Raw genomic sequence first — 24,471 nt, 5'->3', positions numbered from 1 at the left:
GTACTAAAAATCTCTCAACTTAAGATATGGAAATTTATTTGAACACTGTCTTGGTCCTAACTTGAGGTTTGATGTTTTTTGAGGCTTCTACTGATATTATGTTTGTTCTTGCTTCTATTATTAATCATTCTATTAAGATGGTGTTTTGTCATTCATACTAGTACTATTTCATATGTACTAACGTCCCTTTTTGCGGGGGCGCTGCATCTTCAATGGATGCAGGTGGTTCCACAGCAGGAGACATTGATCAGTGATAGCAGTACACCCTCTTCCCAGCTGACTTGGTGAGCCCCACTTCATTGCAGGGTCATGCATCTTTTGTTCCTTGTATATTGTGTTTGAGGTATAGTCGGGGCCTTGTTGCCGGCACTATCATAGTACTCTTTTGTATCTATTAGAGGCTCCGTAGACATAGTGTGGGTTGTATATTAGTGTTGGGAAAATCAAACAGGTTATGCTGTGTTTGAATTACTTGTTCCACTTCAGACTATGAAAATATGTGTAATTTGAGACTTTAAAATAAAATAACTAATGGTAATGAATTTGTATTGTATACATGATCTCCTTATTGTCTAATTAACGAAAATATGTATTCTCTTTATTCATAAGTGAGTTTGGGTAGAAAGTATCTAACAGGCTTGCTTGACTAAGTACACTCGGTTGAGCGCCGGTCGTGCTCCCCAAGTTCGGGGCGTGACATATTCCAAGCCTCGAAACAATAATTCGAACCCGATAGCCACAGAGTCAACCCATGGTCAAACTTATGAAATTTTTAAACTTTCAAATTGCCAACTTTCGGATAAAAGAGTCAAATAATCATAAAAACCTCTGAATCCAAATCTGGGCATACACCTAAGTTCAAAATTGCTATACAAACATATTGGAACCATCAAAATATGAATCCGGTGTCGTTAACATAAAAGTCAAATATTGGTCAACTCTTATAACTTAAGCGTCCAACAATAGAACTAAGTATTCCAACTAACTCCAAAACCTTCCCGGAATCAAACTAAATATCCCCGCAAGTCACAAAATAACAACTAAGCACATAGAAGAATTAAATGGGAAAACAAGGTTCAAATACATAAAACGACCTGCCAAGTCGTTACAGTATAATAATGAAAGAGATATATGTAAAGAGGCCATGAGTGCCATAAATTGAATACAGATACTAAGACCATGAATGACGTGATATGATTACAATGGTTAAAGATTAAGGAGGAAATTTTGTAACCAAAATTATTCTGGGAATTATCAATAGATGACTGAAAGAGTATTAAGATGTACGAGTTTGATGCCTAGAAACTAGGCGTGGCGATGTGGACATAGCATGCCCATTTGATAGGGGTTACGGCAGATCACAAGAGTGGTAAGATATTAATTCAAATTAGCTAAACTAAAAGAAATCAAGATGATAAAAAAGGTGACCTTAATCATGTAAACCATTCAACAATACGCCAACTCAACCATATAAATATCTTGGCCCAATTTGTCCAACTCTTCAAGACACTAAACTTTAAAAAAATTCATAATAACATATCATAAAACTTCACCCAAGGAGTCTTGGATTGTTATTAGTAAACTAGATAATACTCTTAAATCTTGGAATAAAGGTTTGGGGGATTAGCCCCTAAATAAAACTTCCCTGTTGGAAGCTCTTCTGGTGGTAACAAAACCAGCCTTACTCCGATCTCGGCAGCGCATTCTGCCGTGTACTTGCCCTTGCCACCAGTCATAGCAGTCTGTGTAAATCCAGGGCAATAACAATTCACACTTATTCCCTTTCCTGTATAATCCCTGGCCAAGACCTTAGAGTATGCATTCAATGCAAGCTTTGACACGGCATAGTCTGTCCATAACTCTGGCCAACCTTTGGTTTCCCATGTCCCATTTTTCACATCTTCTAGAAATAAATTCACCATTTCTTCGATCTGTGTCTCTGATAGGCTTTTCTCGGCCAATAAAATCATTCTTAGTTTGTCATTTCTGAGCTTCTGCAATATGAAAGAAATAATGACGTGAACATTAATCATAACCTATTTATTTTATTTAATATTTACATGCAACCAGAAAGAAAATGTTAGAATAAAAAAATAAAAAGCACTCGTCAAACTCTTTTACTTGTTAATAGTAATGTGATAAAGATTCATCAAAACCGTTATGTTCCCTTGATACTCCTAAACTTAGCAAAAGTTAGATTAAGTATCACTTCAAAATATAGTTGAATATATCGTCAAAGCAAAAATCGGACAGTTCAAGTAGGAATGAAACATTATATATATATATATATATATATATATATATATATATATATAAATTTTCTATTATAAAGAAGAGCCATAGTTGGTCGATCAAGGGTAAAAATATAATTAAACCTGCATTTTAAACTGCCACATTTTCCATCTTTTCTACCTTCTCAATCTCCTCAATCTCCCTCTTTTGTTTCCTTTGTGTTAAGTTATTATCCTTTCTCTGTATCATCTGGACTAAAAGAGAATCTAGTACAGGGCTTGGCAATACCTAAGAGGAATAGTCAAAGTTATTTTATCATCTCATTATTACTGATTTTCCTGGTAAATGAAATGTATTGACAATTGATGATGGGGACCATGGCTCTTTGGTTGCTTCTGGAGAGTTCAATCTGCTTTTTCTATTTTTTTATTCTTGATTTAGGGTTTTCTGTAATCATTTCTGGTGGATTTTACAAGTTTACATTATATACCATGTTTTCTTAAAACCACGCCTATGTCGATTCTCGTTGTTCCTTACCTGGAAATTCTTTTTTATTTTTATATATTTTGGAAATATTTTAGCATGCAGCTATTTTTCGAAGGAAATTATCGTCTTTGTATAACGACTCGACCGGTCATTTTAAGTATTTGCATATAGTTCGGTAGTTTAAGGTTATGAGAAGCTTCATATGGTATATTATGACTTGTGTGTATCGTCGGTTTTGATTTTTGAGTGGTTCGGAATTTATTTGGAAGAATGATTCTCATTTTAGAAGTTTTAAGGTGGAAGCGTTGACCAAGTTTGACTTTTGTGAATTTAATCTCGAATTAGAGTTTTTATGGTTCCTTTAGGTCAAGATAGTGATTTTGGACTTGGGCGTATGTCCGGGTTTACATTTGGATATTTTCTAAAAAGTTTTGGCACCATTTGACGAGAGTTGCCAATTTGAAGATTTGGAAAGTTCATGAGTTTGACCGGGAATTGACTTCGATGTTATCAGACTCGGATTGTTGTTCCATAAGTTGGAATATATTCGTTGTGTTATTTGGAACTTTTTTACAAAATTTGAGGTGATTCCTAGTTGTTTAGATGTGTTCGACATAAGTTTGGAATTTGGAAATTTGAAATACCTTATTAAGCTTGATTTGAGGCTTGATTCGTGGTTTTGAAGTTGTTATGTGTGATTTGAGGTTTTGAAAAGTCCGTATTATATTTTGGGACTTATTGGCATGTTCGGACGGGGTCCCGAGAGGCTTGGGTGTGTTCAGATTAATTTTGGAACATTTCGGAGTTTGCATGAGATGTTGGTTTTTTCTAATGCTAGGGTTGTTGATCGCGATCGTGAGAAGAGGACTGTGATCTCGTAGTGTTCTGGGAGATGCTGATGTTTTATTCAATGCATTCATGTAGGGCATACCATGTTAGTGAAAGTTTGAGATGTTTGACCATAGCATTTGCAGAAGTAAGTACGTTATCGCGTTTTAGCATGGGAGCTGGGGATGTCTGCCATCACGTTCACATGGGAATTGACGCGTTCGCGTGGGAATTGGCGTGTTCGCGGAGTTCTGGTGCTTGTGGTCATCGCATTCACGATGTCAGTGACGCGAACGCGAACTGCATTCTGGCAGTGTTCATCTTTGTTCTTCGCGATCGCAAAGTGGGTTCCGCGGTCGCGAACGGATTACCTGGGCAATGCATATAAGTACTCTATTTCGGACTTTGATTTATTTCATCATATTTTGAGTTTGGGAGCTCGTATTTAGGCGATTTAGGAGGGGATTTTTACCATTTTGTATTTGGGTAAATATTTTTGACTCGAATTTGATTATTTTACATGATTCGACCTTTTATTTTGGCATTTTATTGATGAATCTAAAAGAGAAATTGGGAGCTTTTGTTAATACTTTTCTAAAGTGAATATTTGAGATTTAAACATTGATTCGGAATCGGATTTAAGTAAAACTAGTATGGTTGGACTTGTATTCTAATAGGTTATCAGAATTTGTTTATTTTTATCGGTTTTTGGGGTGCGGGCCCGGATTGACTTTTTAGTTGACTTTGAGTATTTGATTAAAGATTCGACCTTTATCGTTTGTGTTTGATTCCTATAGCATTATTTGATATTTTTGAGTTACTTTTGGCTAGTTTCGAGCCATTTGAAGGTCGATTCAGGCGGGATGGCGCTTCTAGAGTATTGATTTGGCATGTTTGAGGTAAGTATCTTACCTAAGCTTGGTTAAGGCTCTAGTTTCCTGAGCTATTTGTGATAACTACGTGCTATGGGTGGCGCATATGTGTGGGGTTGATCCCATGTGCGTGTATTGGGGTATTTTCCATGCTCGGGGTAGTATTTAGGCTACGATACGCCTTGGATTGATTGCTAAGCTTCATGCTCTAATGGCTCTTAAATTTGTATCCTTGTTGTGAGCTATTTGAGCCATGTTTGAGGTTACATAGAGGTTGATATGCTGATTGAACCTGATAATTGCTACTTTTGTGATGTATTTACCTTATTTGAGCTATGATAGCACACTTTGCACATGCATATACTTTAGCATGTCACTTATACCAGTCCAGGAATATGAAATTTGATGCTATTTGATCAAGTACATATATTCTTGTATATCTGCTTTTGTATGATGTGAATTAGACTGGTATCCTGTGACCATGCCGGTGGATTGTGATAGCACATGAGTTGTCCGTGCTGCGTGTGATATGGATCCACCCTTCTAGGGTCACCCTCTCATGTATCTTCTTGATAGTGTACACGTAGATTGTAAGAAACCAACGGTTTCTGGTTGATGTGGGCTTTGGGAGAGCTGATCATTGGTTTGGTTCGGTTAATGAGATTATGATGTGGCCTTAGAGCTGTGATGTGATTTCTATTTGGGATCGGGTTGCGCGCCGCAACGGATTGATATTTAGTTATTGCATTTCATCTTTATTTGCAATTTCCTATGACTGTTGCCTATGTAATTGCATATCTTTCTTATATGTTGGACTGTCGACTGAGTGAAATACATTAAGAAAATTGTGAGCATCAAGGTGATTTTATTTGTGATTTCATGATTTGATCATATTTTTGCTCTATACTTGTTGGAATTTATGAGCATGTATATGTGATTTGCGAGTATCATTTACAATTCTTGCTTCTATAACCTCGCTGAGGTTAGTTACGATACTTGCTGAGTACATGAGTCAGTTGTACTCATAATACACTTTTGCACCTTGCTTGCAGATCTTGGAGCTGAGATGATGTGGATGACAGCAGCTGGCACTTAAGATGTACCTCCTTTCTGGATATAGATACCATTTGTCTTTGGTAGTTTTAGAATTGAATTTTGTTTATGTACATTCCAAACAGATGTTGTATTTATTCTTATACCAACTTTGTAAATCTAAATCTTAATGGCTCATGACTTGTACTACCAATTCTTGGGTTATTGTAAAAGAATTCAGTTATTTCACTTATTAATTTCTTATTATTTTCATTTGAGTTGTGTTGACTGTTAATTGGCTTACCTAGCGGGTTGGGTTAGGTGCCATCACAACTAGGTGGATTTTGGGTCGTGACACATTAGTATCAGAGCTCTAGGTTTATAGGTTTTATAAGTCATTAGCAAGTGTCTAGTAGAGTCTTGTGGATCGGTATGATAACGTCCATACTTATCTTCGAGAGGCTACAGGGCATGTAGGAAAATTTCCCATCGCTTTCCTTATCGGGTGGCACTGATTCAGCTTGAAGTGAATATCTTTGATTTCTTTCCATCCACTCGTATGTTATGTGAGCACTCGGTATCAGCTGTGCGTTGATGTCTTGTAATATCATGGATAAGGTGCGAGATGTGTTCCCCGTGTTATGGAGATAGGCCAATCCGTAAGACTTAAGGTCAGGTTTAAACCATATCGTGGGCTCGGTGCTTTCAGTTATGTGAGTATATGCTTTTGGACTTGTGTGTCTGATAGTGCCCTAGGAGTGAGATTGATGGCTCAGTGAGTGGTTGGATAGCTATATGATGAGTGTTATGTGACGACAAAATATGCTTAGATGGTTTGGATGTGACCAAAAGATCTTGCTCAGGATGTGAAGGACTATGGACACTTAATTTCTGCCTTGATGTGTTGTACAGTCTTTGAGTTATGAGTATGTTAGGGATCTTTCAGTTTTTTACTTGTGGAATGAAGTAGATTCTTATGCCTTGTTGATGAGTTCACACTCGAGGGGATTTAGCGAGTGCATAGTGGTTGTGACCATGTTAGGGCGTAGAGAGATGTCAGTTTGTGGCTAAGCATGAGGGTTATCTCCTGTGGGATGTTTTGAGGTTGTATGATCCTTATGATGTTTATGTGGAGAGTTTTCATTCTATCAGTGGATTATATGTGTTGCAATTTGAGTTTGGATAGCTCGAATGAGTTCGTATGACGATGTTACACCCCATATTTTCGTACGTGGAAGTACGCCATAAGTAAATTAATGTAAGCTCGAAAGTTAGATGTTACATTTCGCATTTTCGTACGTTAAAGTTTCGTCGTAAGTTAATCGACGTAAGTTCAGGAATGAGATTATTTTGGGATTATAAGGATTATGCTATTTCAAACAAGTGATAAGTAAATTCGCGAAGGTGAGAGGGTAAGTGAATCGAAGAAAATGAGTTTCGTCGAAGTTTGACAATTTGGGATAAAATACGATCTGAACTATAATACCCGGTATTTATGGACTAGTACCATACAATGTACCACATGACCATGATAGTAAGGTGTACAAACTGTGTTAAAAGTGAGTAGTATTTTAAGTAATTTGAGATAATTCCTAATTAAGTGGATAACTATTGGGTGGGAAATTTCCCCAACGTGGCAGCCACATACATAAGCCATAAATGACTCTTAATAACTTTGCAAGGTGGCAATCTTTAAAGGAGTGATTGAAGAATAACTTCTCAAATTCAAGATTTGGATTATTCACAAAGATATGGAATTCACAAAAAGCCATAAAGACTTTCAACGTGATTGCTTCAGTAAGTATCTTACAAGGTTGTGATCAAATTCACAAAGTGATCATACGGAATTGCTACAAAAATACATACGAGATTTCATAGGATAATAGCAAAGGGATTTTGCGATTCTAAGGAGAATATCATATGAATTTTCCCTTACTTCGATATGCCGTTACACGTTGTCGCAATTGACGTGTGTTGGAAGGATTGTCAAGAGAATCAGCTTAGGTATGTTAAGGCTATCCCTTCTTTCTTTTGGCATGATCCATACGATACAAACGAAATGAGTAAATGCACAATTTTCATAAATGACTCTATTCATAGAAGTACTAGGGGGTGTCTATATTCTTGATTCTCCATGTGAATTATTATTATATCTTTTGTTCATGGGTCTCAGGAAAATACGTATTTGATAAAGTTTATCCAAAAGGCATATTGATTTTATGATATTCTGAGAAATCATATTAACGTATTTCTTATGCATTTCATGCATTTATACATGTACATTGACCCATAACCAGATGGCGTTATATACGCTGGGAAAAGGTTATGGCGTTATATACGCACCACCACCTGATCAACTGGTATACGTTGATGATTCGCCCACAGTGGCCAAGATGATATGATGGGATGCCCTCAGAGGCTTGATGATGTTGTGAACGCATATACCTAAGCATGGTATGACATTATATGCATATGCATGACATTGTAAATATTAATAATTCACAGAGCTATTCAAATTTACATGTCGAGTCTTTTACTCCATGTTTCTCTCATGTCTATTATTTATTGATTTTCATTCCTTACATACTCTGTACATTATTTGTACTGACGTCCCTTTTGCCTGGGGATGCTGCGTTTCATGCCCGCAGGTCCCGATAGACAAGTCGAGAGTCCTCCAAGTAGGCTATCAACTCAGCAGAAGATGTTGGTACGCTTCATTTGCTCCGGAGTTGCTTGTTTGGTCAGTATGATTTAGACGTGTATTGTTTGGTATGGCGGGGCCCTATCCCGACCTTTATGATAAGTATGTATTCTTAGAGGCTTGTAGATAGATGTCATGTGTACGGATACTTGTATGGCCTTGTCGGCCTATGTTTTGAGTTTATAAATGATCGTGTTGGCCTTATAGTCCCGTATGTCACGTGTATAAGTCTTTATATCATGTTGGGTTGTTCTATGTCAGGTAATTCCCTCATGTTTACTTTATTTATCTCATGATTCCCCTTCTGGCCCACTTACCTATGATGATGTAATAAGAAAGATACATTATGTTGGTACTCGGTTGAGTAAAGTACCGGGTGCCCATCGCGGTCCATCGGTTTGGGTCGTGACAAAAGTGGTATCAGAGTAGTTCTGTCCTAGGGAGTCTACAAGTCGTGTCTAGTAGAGTCTTGTTTATGGGTGTGTTGTGCACCACACTTATAAGCAGGAGGCTACAGTGCATTTAGGACTGTCACTCTTTCTTCTTACTCTAGATCGTGTGGTAGAGCTCAGTTGTAAGAACTCAATTTCCTAAACTCTATCTTATTCGTAATACAACGATACCTGCATCCAGAAAGACGGTTGGTAAGAGATATAGCTGTGGAAGAGATGAGTCAGAGGAACTCGATTTTGCATCATGCTTATGATGAGTAAATGTGATATTTTCAGAAGAACATGTGTGTAAGCTTCTTGATAAGGAGCCTTAAGGTAAGAATATCTACCTATATGGTGAAAAGCAATGAGAGATTCAGGAGGTAGATATAAGTTTCAACAAGTAAAAGAATCAAGGTGAAAAAGGGTACGAGGTACCCAACTAATGAAGATTATCAGTATTTACAATTCAGGCTGAGGAATATAAGCCTTTTGAGTTACCTTCAACAATAACAGAGGTATGTACAATTGGCCACACCGATCTCAATTATGCCCTATGGGAGCTAACAGAAGTAGAATAGGAGAAGGCAGGATATCAGGATCTAGATAGGGTTAGGGTAACCCAAAATGGTGGATGGATTGTTAGGGGTAGCTGACATTTCCGAAGGATATTGCAAATGTGCTAATAGATCTCCTCGTGAGACACCTAGATGGTGCACTCTAAAATAGTACAGAGATATGAGTACTACAGAGATAGGCACTGGAAGCCTTTAAGGGATAAATATTACCTTAGTATGGCTCCCGTCCCTAGTAGGGAAAGAATGTTAGGCAACCGATGGGCCGGTAGGTGCAGCAAGGGGAGCTAAAAGCAAAAGAATGTATTGTTCGAGTTTTCAGAATAAAGTGATAGACATAAATGTTAGCGGAAAATAAGAAGAGAGTTAATGAAGCATTATGAGTAAGATGTGATACATGGATCACAACGGTAGATCAAAAAGATGATAGTATTACAGAGTTTATAATAAGGTGAAGGAAAAGACGAGAGGTAACAGGCCCTGAGACAACAAAAGAGTATAGGCCATAAAGTCATATCTTCATTTCGAGAAATAAGTTCGTGACTCTAACGTGATTACCAGAAGGAAAAGTTAGACCCCAGAGTAATGAAAGTCAGTATGGGCTAGTGAACAAGATAAAATAAACATGAATTAGGGACTGAGTGATTTGATAATAGTTGGCATCATGAGAATTTCAGAGATTGAATTCCAGCGATAATAGAATGGACGACAGAAGAATAACTTTTGAAGGTCATTCAGGAAGACGCTTTCCTAAAGCAAGCAATGTGAGCAGAGTTAAGCTTAAGGTGTTGTATGTGCCAGTTATACTAAGTGTCACCCTTGCGAGTAAGGAAATTTGTTATCCTTAGTACAGAAGGATTACCGCAAGGCGAGTAAAGATCATCGATAATGTGAAAAGACGCCTAAGAGGAAGAGGTAAAATGTCTATAGGTAGCTCGTCGTAACACTAAATCTTAGTATTACCCTAAAGGGGGGAATATGGAGTGATGTGGCATTAAGTCATAATTAAGTGGTTCTAGTAACTATGAAATGGTAAAGGAAGAATGCGATAAAAATGAGAAAAGGGATGAGATTGCACTTACTCAAATCCTACTGATATTCTACGATTCCAGAACATTATGCAAAAATGATGTCAAGGAGAGGAAGTAAGGGTTCGTGCCAGAGATATTATTGATAGATAAGGAGCCTGTGCGGGATGTAAGTTAAGACAAAGGAAATGACCCAAGAAAGATTACGTGGAATATTGATATGAGAATGGGCCAACAAGTAGTTGGTAGTTGATTCAGGAAGAGCCTAGTTATGGCTAGATAGGAGGTTCAGACAAATCAGTAGATCATGCAAGATAGGAGTTAGGGAAGTTAAAGGTACCGTATGAGCGTTATGGAAATAAAAGAAAGCCCCACGGGGAAGACAGTCAAAACTTTAGTTCAGAAGCAACCGTAAAAGCTAATGAGTGTGGAGGTAAGTAACTAAGGATAATTATAGGTGAGTACGAACATCAAAAATTCTATCGGGAATGTGATGTAATAAGCTCGTAGCTTTACAAGAGTCAGAGGGTCTTCCCTAAGTACTACAATGAAAGATTAGCTGAGGAAATAAGGAAGAAGACTTCAACCTAAGCACAGTGACCCAAAGAGGAAATGGTCTTGTAACAACATTCTCACTATAAAATTGTATGCACTCCAAAAGAAAGTGACACCTACCATGGGTAATGAATGGGGAGTAAAATCAAAAGTAATATTCGAGACCATATGAGTTGCATAAAAATTTCGGCATGCGTGGGAACTCAGATAAGTTAAGTATGCACGCAACAAGAGGGCAGAAAGACCAGGAAAAGTAATAACTTGCGTTTAAAGAAAGCTGAGAAGGAACGAAAGGAATTATTCCATCAATGATCTAGAGTTAGTTATACTATAACGCACTCAAGATTTTAGAGTATTATCCATGCAGCATATATGTTAACAATCATACAACCGTAAAAGACTCCGGTATAAGTTAAAAGAAAGAATTGAGCCCGGGTCATGGACAAATGATTGAATTGTTAGAAGATTGTGTCATGGATATTCCATAGCATCCATGAAAGGCTAAGTAATAACAAATACCATGAGCCATAGATCGAAAGATAGCTTAAGCTTACATAAAGGCTGATCAGAAGGAGGAGGGAACTAAAGAGTTACATCAACGAAGTAAATCAAGAATCTGATTATTGGACCTAGAAAATGATAGACCTCGTAATTGAGAACATTGCAGGATTACTCTTAGATATCAGAGGAATAAGAGAGATAGTACAGTAGCCATATTCTATAGTGGCTCTACGATAAAGCCAGTTAGAAAAGTACCAGCTTCATAAGAAGTCAGTATGAAGCTCCCACCAGATTGTGTATGCACCAGAGGTGCAAGTATTATAAGAGAGCTTCAAGTTGTGGATTTGAATTATACCTATGTGGAAGGAGGGTTATGAAAGAGATAGAAGATATGATGTGAGACTTTAAGATAAGTAAGGTAAAGGTGGACAATGTACGATATACTCAAATGCAGAAGGTTGTGAATAGTCCTTACTTCGAATAGAAGGCTAGAAGTGCGGGCATTCAATACCCAGGAATAATAGCGGCGTCGTCAGTAGCATGTCTTCTAGCCTATGGTTTCTAGGTATCGAGAAGCTTGATTAAGAGAGTAAAGTAAAGAAGAGTTATAGACGATGTGATGTCTTGCTTGATGTTCCAGAATGACATAAGGAAATCTATGATACAAGCAAATTTAAAGGTTGCGAGTAATATAAATAGATAGGTGTAGGTCGCAAGCTATTGTAAGCTAAAGCGACAATGTTCTAGAAGACAGGAGTAAGGATAAGAAAGGGCGAGTGAGAAGGTGACGAGAATGGATAAGTCCTCAGGATTAAAATACTCACGTAATGTGAATCACATTGGGATGCTATGAAAGCATGGTATCGCCCCCAGGTGGATTAGTCTAATCATTTCAGATGTTCCCTGAAGAGACGTGAGCCCTAGCAGCAGTGTTACATAAGAGGTCAAGCTATCGGTATTAAGGTGAATCAACAATGGATGCATAAAAGTTACAAAGTATGAGATGAGTTTAGACCATCATTCTTAAGATGAACAGTAATGAAGAAGCATTAAAGGACTTAGATTTATGCATATAGGATAAGCAACAAGAGTAACCTGGAGTTTGGTAACAGACCTCAGTAACGATAAATCAAAGTAAGAGTTATGGCAATAAAGTTGTACGGATGGATAAACGGATCTATGAAATAAGGTATAACAATATTCATGAGTTCATCAAAGTACCGAGCGAAGAATGATGACCCATGACCAGATGGTGTTATATACACGAATATTATATGTATATGGGATATGGGAAAAGGTTATGGCGTTATATACGCACCACCACCTGATCAGCTGGTATACGTTGATGATTTGCCTATAGTGGCCGAGATGATATGATGGGATACCCTCAGAGGCTTGATGATGTTACAAACGCATATACCTAAGCATGGTATGACATTATACGCATATGCATGACATTGTAAATATTAATGATTCACAGAGCTATTCAGATTTACATGTTGAGTCTTTTACTCCATGTTTCTCTCATGTCTATTATTTACTGATTTTCATTCCTTACATACTCGGTACATTATTTGTATTGATGTCCCTTTTGCCTGGGGATGCTATGTTTCATGCCCGCAGGTCCTGATAGACAGGTCGAGAGTCCTCCAAGTAGGCTATCAGCTCAGCGGAAGATGTTGGTGCGCTCCATTTGCTCCGGAGTTGCTTGTTTGGTCATTATGATTTAGACGTATATTGTTTGGTATGGTGGGGCCCTGTCCCGACCTTTATGATAAGTATGTACTCTTAGAGGCTTGTAGACATATGTCATGTGTACGGATACTTGTATGGCCTTGTCGGCCTATGTTTTGAGTTTATAAATGATCGTATTGGCCTTATAGGCCCGTATGTCACGTGTATAAGGTTTTATATCAGGTTGGGTCGTTCTATGTCCGGAAATTCCATCATGTTTACTTTTTTTATCTCATGACGCCCCTTCTGGCCCACTTACCTATGATGATGTAATAAGAAAGATACGTTATGTTGGTACTCGGTTGAGTAAAGTACCGGGTGCCTATCGCAGCCCATCGGTTTGGGTCGTGACAGACTATCACGAGGATGAATATGCACTTAGTAGATGATTTGAGATATTTTCTGATTAGTGCTACCTACGTTTATGAAGGATCGAGTTGAACTATAGTGTGGGAACATGGCAGTTATGGAGCAAGGGTATTATGGGTTATCAGATGTGGCGTTCTATGTCTTCGAGCCAAGTAGGGGAGTCTGCTATTGATGATTATATTACATGGTCATGTGTTATATTAGTTTTTGTCTAAGGCATACTTGTGCATCAGTTATGACTTCAAGAGGTTGATTTCAAGGATGACTCTAGTAAGGAAATTTCGGTGCATGATATATTATGATTTATGGATATATGGGAATCTTGGACTAATTCGGGTTTGTTATTTGTGGTAGACATAGTGGACAAGGAGAAGGGATTTTCTCGGTTGCATAAAAGATGGGGGTTACGTCTCTAGGTATTTTTGTATAATGGGGTACAAGTCTTTCAGCTCGTATAGGTGGTATATTGGAGATTGGAGCAGGGTGGATGACTCTCGAGGAGGTTCTAATGAGTTCAAGATTCGGATGCGGTATTTGAGGACTACCTGAATTTGTATATGGATAAGATATGAGATTTATAGTGGGTGGTGTCGAGACTTGCGGTACGTCTGTAACATTAGGGGTTCCACATTTCAGTATCAGAAAGGTTAAAGGAACAACTTCAAATTCACATAAGGTCTCTTCAGAGTGGGTATCTCGATTGCGGTATTCTGGGTGTTTAAGAAGGAATACAGTGGCTTATGGGCTTTAGGACGACGTGGTATCATGCTAGGATCTCTTGTGATGAGCTTTGGTTAAGGATCGTAGTATATTGGCAAATAGAAGTGTTAACTTGAAGGCAAGTCGATGGGGACTCGAAGAAATAGGTCGGCTTGTTAGTGGTTTGGATCAGCATAGTAATAGAAGTGATCGTTTCCTTTGGTGGTGAGACTCTACATGTGTTTTGTAGCAACATTCTTGGTCTTGGCGATCTGCATGACTTGGTTAACTTAGAGGGATTCAGTTCTGATATCCTGGTTTATACTAATGTGTTTCGAAGAGTTCTCGATGGTTTCAACTATGGCATGGGGCGGATGTCTTTTAGCGGCATAAGGATTATGTTGCATGTTGTGGTTTTCTATTGAATGGAGGTCTAGTGGAAGGTTTCTGGCTGATGGAATGTGTATCCCATTTGTGATTCAGGGTTAATAATGGGGCTCTCGTATTTTTATATGATGGCATAATAGATGCGGTGTGATGTATCAGATTGAGATTTGCATGTACGAGTTTGCGGTTCAGATTTGAAGGAAATGTCATGGGTTCTAAACAACATGGACGGTTTTGGATGTTTAGAAGAATGCCGGTACTATCTGTTATCAACTGAGAAGGGTGCGCCTTTCAGAAGGCACAGTGTGTTTTGACCTGTGAATGCTTGACTGGTATTATAATAATCGCTAGGTTGATCGACTATTGATGTTTAGATTTTTCTCTGTGGCACAAAATAATTGTGGAAGTATTTCTCGTGAGATGATTATGTATGAGGGATGTGTTAGTCATTTGAGTGGTGGAGTTAGGATCAGACATGGAGATTCTTGAATTCTAGGAGGGTTCTCACAGGCAGATTATTCCTTGGGTGCGGACGGTGAAGGTATGTTAAGAGGTTGACGACTGATTGTATCTGTTATGGATAGGTTATTATGGATATTTTGGATATTATCTACCTATTTTGGGAGACTAGAATTGATTTTGAGACCACCAGTTGTAGGCCTAATGAGGATGCGTATCCTACACTAGGTCGGATTTGTTTACTCGACACAGATATTGTTGAAGGGTATGTCATTCGATTAGAGTTGATCTTATTCGTATTTGATATGTTCCATGTGTTACTCTCTTGAGCTACAATGGGTTGTGAGACTATTGGCTATTTACATACTTGATGCGGTTCTATTTAAGCCTTGTGGTGACATTCGAGTGAGATGGTTCTTGAGGTGTTGAATGATGGATTGCACCTTGGTTATGGCTTTCCTTTCTGTGGTATATTTTTCTATTGGTTTCTCCATGGTTATGGTCATTTACTTCACGTGTTTGTTGTCGATATGCATATGGTAATTGATTTTGATCATCACGGCTCGAGGTATTCCATGTAGGTCAGTGTTCAGATTGGGTCACGCATTGCAGCGGAGTTGTGTTGGAACATGATCCTTGTGTTTATTTTATGTGTTTGCTTCTTCTCGGTCAGATGGGTTCATAGCATTGTGCTTTGTGGTGATATCTATCAAGCTTGTAGGATGGTTCTCTCATTTGGTTCTTCTTCCATCTTTGGTTACATTCGAGTTGTGTTTGTTTGATGCACGGGTTATACGGTATGTGGCTCGAGGTATTGTTGATGTGACATGTCGGTCGTGCAGCTTGTACTGGATGAGATGAGGTTATTGGACCTGGAATGAGCTCTATCGAATTTGATTAAGGTATCTTTAAAAGAGTAACGTCATTAGTCAGCTCAAAATTTGGCTATGGTTCTTGGCGGGCGAGAGAGCTCCACGCCTTGTTGATTTGATGGATGGTTATTAGTTTTTGCGTGTTTCTTTCATTATCGACAGTGTACTGAGGTTTAGAACAAGGTTTTATTTGATATGAGGTTTGTTACCGTTACCGGGTTTGTTATTAGGCGGCTATTGTGATCGGAAGTTATTTCTACGAGTGTTTGAGTTATGTGGTATATCATGTGATTATATTCTAGAATATGGTTATGGCTTGATACAATTTGTTTAGATTATATGCAGTGTATCGATGCGAGAATCAGGTCTTATAATGAGTTTCAGATGTTGGAAATTGAATTCTAAGGTTTATGGACTAAGGTTGAAGTAATGATCTTCAGTTAGGTTATGTTTTCAGGCTTATATGGATTGGGGTGACGTGGTATCACCCATGGGTATGTGTACGGGGAGTGAAGTTAGTGATTTGATGGCTTTGGAACGATTCTTTACACGTTCGAGGATGAACATATGTTTACGTGGGGGAGAGTGTAACGACCCGACCGTTCATTTTAGGAATTTGCATTCAAATCGGTAGTTTGAGGTCATGAGCAGCTTGATATGATGTATTATGACTTGTGTGTATTGTCAGTTTTGGTTTTCGAGTGGTTCGAGATTTATTTGGAAGAATGATTCTCATTTTAGAAGATTTAAGTGTGAAGAATTAACCAAGTTTGACTTTTATAAATTTGACCTCGGATCAGATTTTTTATGGTTTCGTTGGGTCCGAATGATAATTTTGGACTTGGACGTATGCTCGGATTTGCATTTGAATGTTTCTAGAAGGTTTTGGCACCATTTGGCGAAAGTTGGCAATTTGAAGGTTTGGTGTAACGATCCAACCAGTCGTTTTGAGCATTTGTATTCCATTCAGCTGTTTGAAGTCTTGAGTAACTTCATATGATATATTATGACTTGTGTGAATCGTCGATTTTGGTTTTCAGGTGATTCGAGATTGATTTGGAATGATGATTCTCAACCAATAAGCTTTAAGTTGGAAGAGTTGACCAAGTTTGACTTTTTTGTATTTGACCCCGGATCGGAGTTTTGATGATTCCGTTACGTCCGAATGGTGATTTTAGATTTGGGCGTATGCCCAGATTTGCATTTGGATGTTTCTTGAAGGTTTTGGCGTTAATTGGCGAAAGTTGGCAATATGAAGGTTTGGAATATTCATAGGTTTGACTGAGAATTGACTTTCATGATATCGAGTTTGGAGTGTGGTTCCGGGAATTGGAATAGCTTTGTTATGTCATTTGGGCCTTGTGTGCAAAATTGAGGTCATTCTGAGTTGATTTTATATGATTCAACACAAGTTTTGGAAGTTGAAAGTTCAAAAGTTCATAAGGTTTGATTTGAGGTGCGATTCGTGGTTTTGATGTTGTTATGTCAGTTTTGAGGCCTCGAGTAGGTCTATGTTATATTTTGGGACTTGTTGGCATGTTCGTACGGGGTCCCGGGGGATCGGGTGAGTTTCGGATCATCTTGGATGGATTTTGTATTGCTTATTGCTGGTGTCTCTGCAGAGCATCGAGATCGCAGAGCTAGGCTCGCGATCGTGTAAAGGAAATTTGGACTGGGCTGTTTTATCACTTCGTGTTTGCGAGTATTAAATGCATTCGTTGAGGCTGTGGAACTTGAGCTTCGCATTTGTATTGGCGAGGTCGCGTTCGCACTGGTAAGTTGGGAGATGGTGAATCCTTCTTTGCGTTCACATGGGAATTGTCGCGAACACGTAAGGCATATTTTGGAAGTGCATTTTTTTGTTCATCGCGAACGCGATGGTTCTTCCGCGTTCGCGTAGAGTATACCTGGAGCAGTGTATAAAGTATTCAATTTCGAAGGCTATGCTCATTTTATCACATTTTGAGTTGGGGAGCTCGAATTTGGGCGATTTTGGATTCGATTTTCTCCACATGGATTGAGGTAAGTGTTTTCTACTCGGTTTTGACTATATTTCATAAATCTATCTTCCATTTTGACATTTGGATTATGAATTTTAAAGAGAAATTGGGGGGTTTTGTCTAAACTTTCCTAAAGTGAATTGTTGAGTTTTGAACGTTGATTCGGAGTCGGATTTGAGTGAAATTAGTATGGTTGGACTCGTAATTGCATGGGTTCTCGGATCTTGTGAGTTTTGTCGGGTTTCGAGGTGCGAGCCCGAGTTTGACTTTTTGGTTGTCTTTGAGTAAATGAGTAAAGATTCGACCTTTATCATTTGGGATTATTTCTGTATGTATTATTTGATGTCTTTGAGTTACTTTTGGATAGTTTCGAGCCCTTCGGAGGTTGATTCGTGCAGGATGGCATTTCTAGAGTGTCATTTGGCTTGCTCGGTATTGGATTTGGCTTGTTCAAGGTAAGTAGTATTTCTAAACTTAGAATTGAGTGTAATTATCCCGGGGAACCATGTTATTTGTGATGTGTTGAGGTGACGCACATGTTAGGTGACGGGCGTGCACCGGGGTAATCATGATTCGTGTTGACCTTTTGACTAGTATGAGATTTGTCTGCTATCATATCTTGTTATATCCGTGTTTTCCCCTACTTGTTGATTACATGAGCTGTGATTCATATTAAAAATCATGTTTAGGCTATGTGCTTATTCGGTTGAGACCTAATGAGGCTATTCTTGTTGTTTTGAATTATCCAATTTAACTGTAATTTTACACTCAGTCATGGTTCTTTTTTTACATATCATATTTTAGTCTATGTTCATCATTCATTGTTACATCGCATGATATCATTGTGTTTCCATATGTGGAGTTATTGGGCTAAGTGATATGAGATTGTGAGCCCTTGAGACTTGAGAGGTTGATGGCTGAGGTGGGCATTAGAGCCATGTTGAGAGTGTGTTTGTGGATCGGGTTGCACGCCGCAACAGGCCTTATTGGCTTTATTATTATTATGGATTGGGTTACACGCCACAGTAGGCCTTATTGGCTTGGATTAGTGCTTGGGCAGGATCCGCCCCTCCGAAGTCTGACATACTAGCAGTGAGCGCAGGCACAGTGATATAGATACATGTGCTTTGGTGAGGAACTTATGAGCCAGGCACCCGTACATTGCTGAGTGATTATGTGTGTGTGTGTGTGATAAAGTGAGCATTTGAGTCAGATAGCTTGAGTATGTTGAGGATGAGAATACTTGGGAATATCACCGTGAAAACATTCGTTTGACATGCATACTTGGCATGTATAGAGATGCATTTTCCTCATGTTAGACGGTAATGTGACATTTATGATTTAACATGTATATTTGACATGTAGGCATATAGATGTATATTCCTCATGCTAGGTTGTATATGATAATTGATGACTTGACATGTATATTGACATGTAGGTATAGAGATGTACTTTTCTCATGCTAATTGGTAAATGAAAATTTTTATCTGGTGCTGTGAATTAGGAATACAATTCTTTTGATAAACTCATGTATAGTTACCTTTCAGTGGAGAGATTTGGGATTTATTGTTCTACTTGAAAAGCATGCCTACTTTTCTGTAACTGTGAACAAGCTGAGCATATATCTCTTGAGTTATTTACCTTTATTGTTCTCATTATATTATTATGAGTTATTATTGGATATTGGTGTTGGACACTAACCTTCTTCCAAGCTCTTCACTACTTTCAACCTGAGGTTAGGTTTGTTAATTATTGAGTACATAGGATCGGTTGTACTCATACTATACTTTTGTAGGTTGCGTGCAGATCATGGAGCTGATGTTGTTGTGTATGGCGGGAGCTGGCATTTCGTACCAGCTTTGTAAATTCTAAGTATTAGAATCTCATGACTTATATTGTCAATCCTTGGGAGATTATATAGAAATTCAGTTATTTTACTCATTTATTCTTATTATTCTCATTTGGGTTGTATTGACTGTTATTTGGCTTACCTAGCGGGTTGGGTTAGGTGTCATCACGACTAGATAGATTTTAGGTCATGACATTTGGAAAGTTTATAGGTTTGACCGGGAGTTAACTTCGATGTTATCGGGTTCGGATTGTTGTTCTGGAAGTTGGAATATATTCGTTGTGTCATTTGGAACTTGTGTATCAAATTTGAGGTGATTCCTAGTTGTTTACACGTGTTTGGCGTAAGTTTAGAATTTGGAAATTCGAAATAGTTCATTAACCTTGAATTGAGATGTGATTCATGGTTTTGAAGTTATTATGTGTGATTTGAGTCCCCGAGTAGGTCCTTGTTATATTTTGGGACTTATTGGCATGTTCTGACAGGGTCCCGAGGGAATTGGGTTTGTTTTGGATTATTTCAGAGTTTGCATGAGATGCTGTTTTTTCTAGTGCTGGGGGTGTTCATCGCGATCGCGAGAGAGGCCACGATCGCGTAGTGTTCTGGGAGCTGCTGGTGTTTTATTCAATGCATTCGCGAGGGGTGTACCGCATTCGTGGAAGTTTGAGATGTTTGGCCATTGCATTCGTAGAACTAAGTTCGTGATCGCGTTTCAGCATGGGAGCTAGGGGTGTCTACCATCGCGTTCGCATGGAAATTGTCACGTTTGCGCAGTTATGGTGCTTGTGGTCATCACGTTCGCGATGTCAGCAACGCACACGCGAAGTGCGTTCTGGCATTGTTCATCTTTGTTCTTCGCGATCGCGAAGTGGGTTCCGTGATTGCAAAGGGTTTACCCGGGCAACGCATATAGGTACACTATTTTGGACTTTGAGTTATTTCATCATGTTTTGAGAGGATTTTCACGATTTGGATTAGGGGTAAGTATTTTCACTCGGATTTGATTATTTTACATGGTTCTACCTTTGATTTGGCATTCTATTGATGAATCTAAAAGAGAAATTTGGAGTTTTTTCAAAATATTTCTAAAGTGAATATTTAAGATTTGAACATCGATTAGGAGTCAGATTTCAGTGAAACTAGTATGGTTGAACTTGTATTTGAATGGATTATCAAAATTTGTGAGTTTTATCGGGTTCTGAGGTGCGGGACCAGGTTGAATTTTTAGTTGACTTTCAATATTTAATTAAAGATTCGACCTTTATCGTTTGAGTTTGATTCCTATGGTATTATTTGATGTTTTTGAGTTGCTTTTAGCTAGTTTTGAGTCGTTCAAAGGTCGATTCATGCGGGATGGCACTTCTAGAGTATTGATTTTGCTTGCTTGAGTTAAGCATCATACCTAAACTTGATTGAGGCACTAGTTACCTGAGTTATTTGTGATAGCTACGTGCTATGGGTGGCGTATATGTGTGGGGTTGAGCCCATGTGTGTGCACCGGAGTATTTTCCATGCTCGGGGTAATATTTAGGCTACGATATGCCTTGGATTGATTTGCTAAGCTTCATGCTGTGATGGTTCTTATATTTGTACCCATGTTGTGAGCTATTTGAGCCATGTTTGAGGTTGCATAGAAGTTGATCTCCTGATTGAAACTGATAATTCCTACTTTCGTGATGTATTTACCTAATTTGAGCTATGATAGCATACTTTTCACATGAATACACTTTAGCATGTCACTTATGCCAGTCCAAGAGTATGAAATTTGATGTTCTTTGATCATGTACATGTATTTTTGTATATCTTCTTTCTGTGTGACATGAATTGGACGGGTAACCAGTGACCATGCATGGCGGATTATGATATAGCATGTGACCATGCCGGACAGATTGTGATATATCCTGTGACCACGCCGGGCGGATTGTGATATAGCATGTGACCTCGCCAGACGGATTATAATATTGAGCCTGTGACCACGCTGGGCGGATCCGTGATATTAAGCATATGACCATGCCGGACAGATTATGGTATTGAGCTTGTGATCATGCCCGGCAGATTATGATAGCACGTGGGTTGTCCATGTTGCGTGTGGATATGGATCCATCCCCCTAGGGTCACCCTCTCATGTGTCTTCTTGATGGTGTACACGCAGATTGTGAAAAACTGATGTGTTTCTTGTTGATGTGGGCTCTTAGAGAGCTGATCATTGGTTTGGTTTGATTACTGAGATTCTGATGTGGGCCTTAGAGCCGTGATGTGATTTCTATTTAGGATGGGGTCGCGCCACCCGCAATGGATTGATATTTGGTTATTGCATTTCATCTTTACTTGCAAGTTCCCTTGACTGTTGCCTGATTCAATTGCATATCTTCCTTATATGCTAGATTGTTGACTGAGCAGAATACATTAAGAAAATTGCGAGCACCAAGGTAGTTTTATTTGTGATTTCACGATTTGATCATATTTCTGTTCTATACTTGTTAGAATTTATGAGCTTGTATAGGTGATTGGCGGGTATCATTTATAATTCTTGCTTCTATTAACTCGCCGAGGTTAGTTTTGATACTTGTTGAATACATGGGGTCGGTTGTACTCATACTACACTTTTGCCCCTTGCATGCAGATCTTGGAGCTTAGATATCGCGGATGACAGGAGCTGGCACTGAAGATATACCTACTTTCTGGATATATCTACCATTTGTCTTTGGTAGTTTTAGAATCAAGTTCTGTTTGCGTACATTCCACACAGATGTTGTATTTATTTTCTTACCAGCTTTGTAAATCTTAGTCTTAGTAGCTCATGACTTGTACTACCAGTCTTTGGGTTATTGTATAGGAATTCAGTTATTTCACTTATTAATTTCTTATTATTTTCATTTGAGTTGTGCTGACTGTTATTTAGCTTACCTAGCGGATTGGGTTAGGTGCCATCACGACTAGGTGGATTTTGTATCGTGAAACTTTGATTTTCCGCTGGGAGCTTTTAGATCAGATTTCTTTTATAAAGTTTGCAGATTCTTTTTTGCATTAATTGTTTTCATTAGTGAAAAGGGAACTCAAGAGCCTATCTGATAAAAAGATGTTTAGAGCTTCAAAGGATGCATGTCACTATTTACTTTGTGAGAACACGTCTGCACTCTACTACCATAAAGTTCCTCAACATATTTTGGTTTCTTTTTTAAGTGAAACATGTCCATAATGGCTTGAATTGTGAAAATGCACTTGCCCAGGAAGCAATCCCATCCGAAATGATCAAAGGAATGATCAAGGACAGAGCTCTCGAGGGCTAATGGGCAAAAGTGGCTTCGATAAACATGTCGATCCTACAGATGCACCACGATTATCAGAATAAAACTTCAGCATCGACACATCAGGTATTGTGTCAGCCATTGGGAGAATCAAAGATACTAGATGGCCCAGACCCCTACAAACTGATCCATCCCAAAGAAACCCCAATCAAATATGCAAATACCATGGTACACATGGTCATAGAACCGAAGACTGTAGACAACTAAGGGAGGAGGTGGCCTGTCTATTCAACGAGGGTCGCCTTCTAGAATTCTTGAGCGACCGAGCTAAAAACCATTTCAGAGACAGGGATGCAAACAGCAAAAACGAGCAGGAAGAACTACAACACGTGATTCACATGATCGTTGGTGGGGTCGATATTCCATAAGGGCCCGTGTTCAAACGCACTAAAGTATCAATCACTAGGGAAAAACGAACTCGAGACTATGTGCCAGAAGGCACTTTATCATTCAATGATGAGGATGCAGAAGGGATCTCACAACCCCACAATGATGCTTTGGTAATCTCTATCCTTATGAATAAAATTCAGGTTAAACGTGTTTTAATTGATCCAGGAAGCTCGGCCAATATTATTCGATCGAGGGTCATGGAGCAGCTCGACCTACAAGATCAGATCGTACCCACAGCTCGGATTCTCAATGGCTTCAACATGGCGAGTGAAACAACTAAAGGTGAAATCATCCTACCAGTAAATGTAGCCGGAACTATTCAAGAAACAAAGTTCCATGTGATCGAGGGCGATATGAGATACAACGCAATGCTCAGAAGACCCTGGATTCACAACATGAGGGCGGTCCCCTCAACCCTTCACCAAATGCTGAAGTTCCCAACACCGGATGGAGTAAAAACGGTGTATGGGGAACAGCATGCTGCCAAAGAGATGTTCGTGGTCGACGAAGTAATACTGGTATCGGCGCTTTTGTCAACAAAGGGATCGGAGTCCAAAGGAAAACATGAAGCTAAATAGCAACCACAGCCACCAGCCTCGACTCAGTCGGAGAAGCAGGGAACGGACGAGGACGATGACTACTGGACCCCTCGATCCTTCATAATCCCCGAGGATTCCGACGCCACCAAATCGACAGTCAAAAAGCTGGAGCAAGTCATACTGATTGAGCATCTACCTGATCGAAAGGTATACCTGGGTACAGGGTTAACCCCCGAGCTCAGGGAAAAACTCATTAAATTTCTTATCAATAATATAGATTATTTTGCTTGGTCCCACCTAGATGTGACAGGGATCCCGCCGGAGATCACTACACATCGACTGAGCTTGGACCCGAAGTTCTGCTCGGTAAAACAAAAGAGAAGGCCTCAGTCTGAGGTAAAACATACATTCATCAAGGACGAGGTAGCCAAACTTCTCAAAATAGGATCCATTCGGGAAGTAAAATATCCTGAATGGTTAGCAAACGTAGTCGTAGTCCCTAAAAAGGGAAATAAACTTAGAATGTGCGTACAACTATAAAGATTTAAACAAAGCATGTCCTAAAGATCCTTTTCCTCTGCCGAATATCGATCGCATGATCGATGCCACGACCGGCCACGAGAT

The 24,471-nt window shown here is 39.0% G+C and overlaps 1 protein-coding gene across 1 annotated transcript in view; it reads right to left on the bottom strand.

Moving 5' to 3' along the window:
- Nucleotides 1-1,412: 1,412 nt before the first annotated feature.
- Nucleotides 1,413-24,471, bottom strand: part of LOC104106235 ((+)-neomenthol dehydrogenase) — a 46,142-nt gene continuing 23,083 nt past the window's right edge. Inside the window, exon 4 of the mRNA XM_009614733.4 lies at nucleotides 1,413-1,994. Within this exon, the coding sequence (XP_009613028.1) occupies nucleotides 1,596-1,994 (399 nt within the window). The 3' untranslated portion in view covers nucleotides 1,413-1,595. The remainder of the gene's footprint in view (nucleotides 1,995-24,471) is intronic.

Source organism: Nicotiana tomentosiformis, chromosome 6 (genome assembly GCF_000390325.3).
Source record: "Nicotiana tomentosiformis chromosome 6, ASM39032v3, whole genome shotgun sequence".
In the NCBI taxonomy this organism is placed as follows: domain Eukaryota; kingdom Viridiplantae; phylum Streptophyta; class Magnoliopsida; order Solanales; family Solanaceae; genus Nicotiana; species Nicotiana tomentosiformis.
The sequence above is the reverse complement of the archived record's forward strand: the minus strand, read 5'-3'. Positions and strand labels throughout refer to the sequence as shown.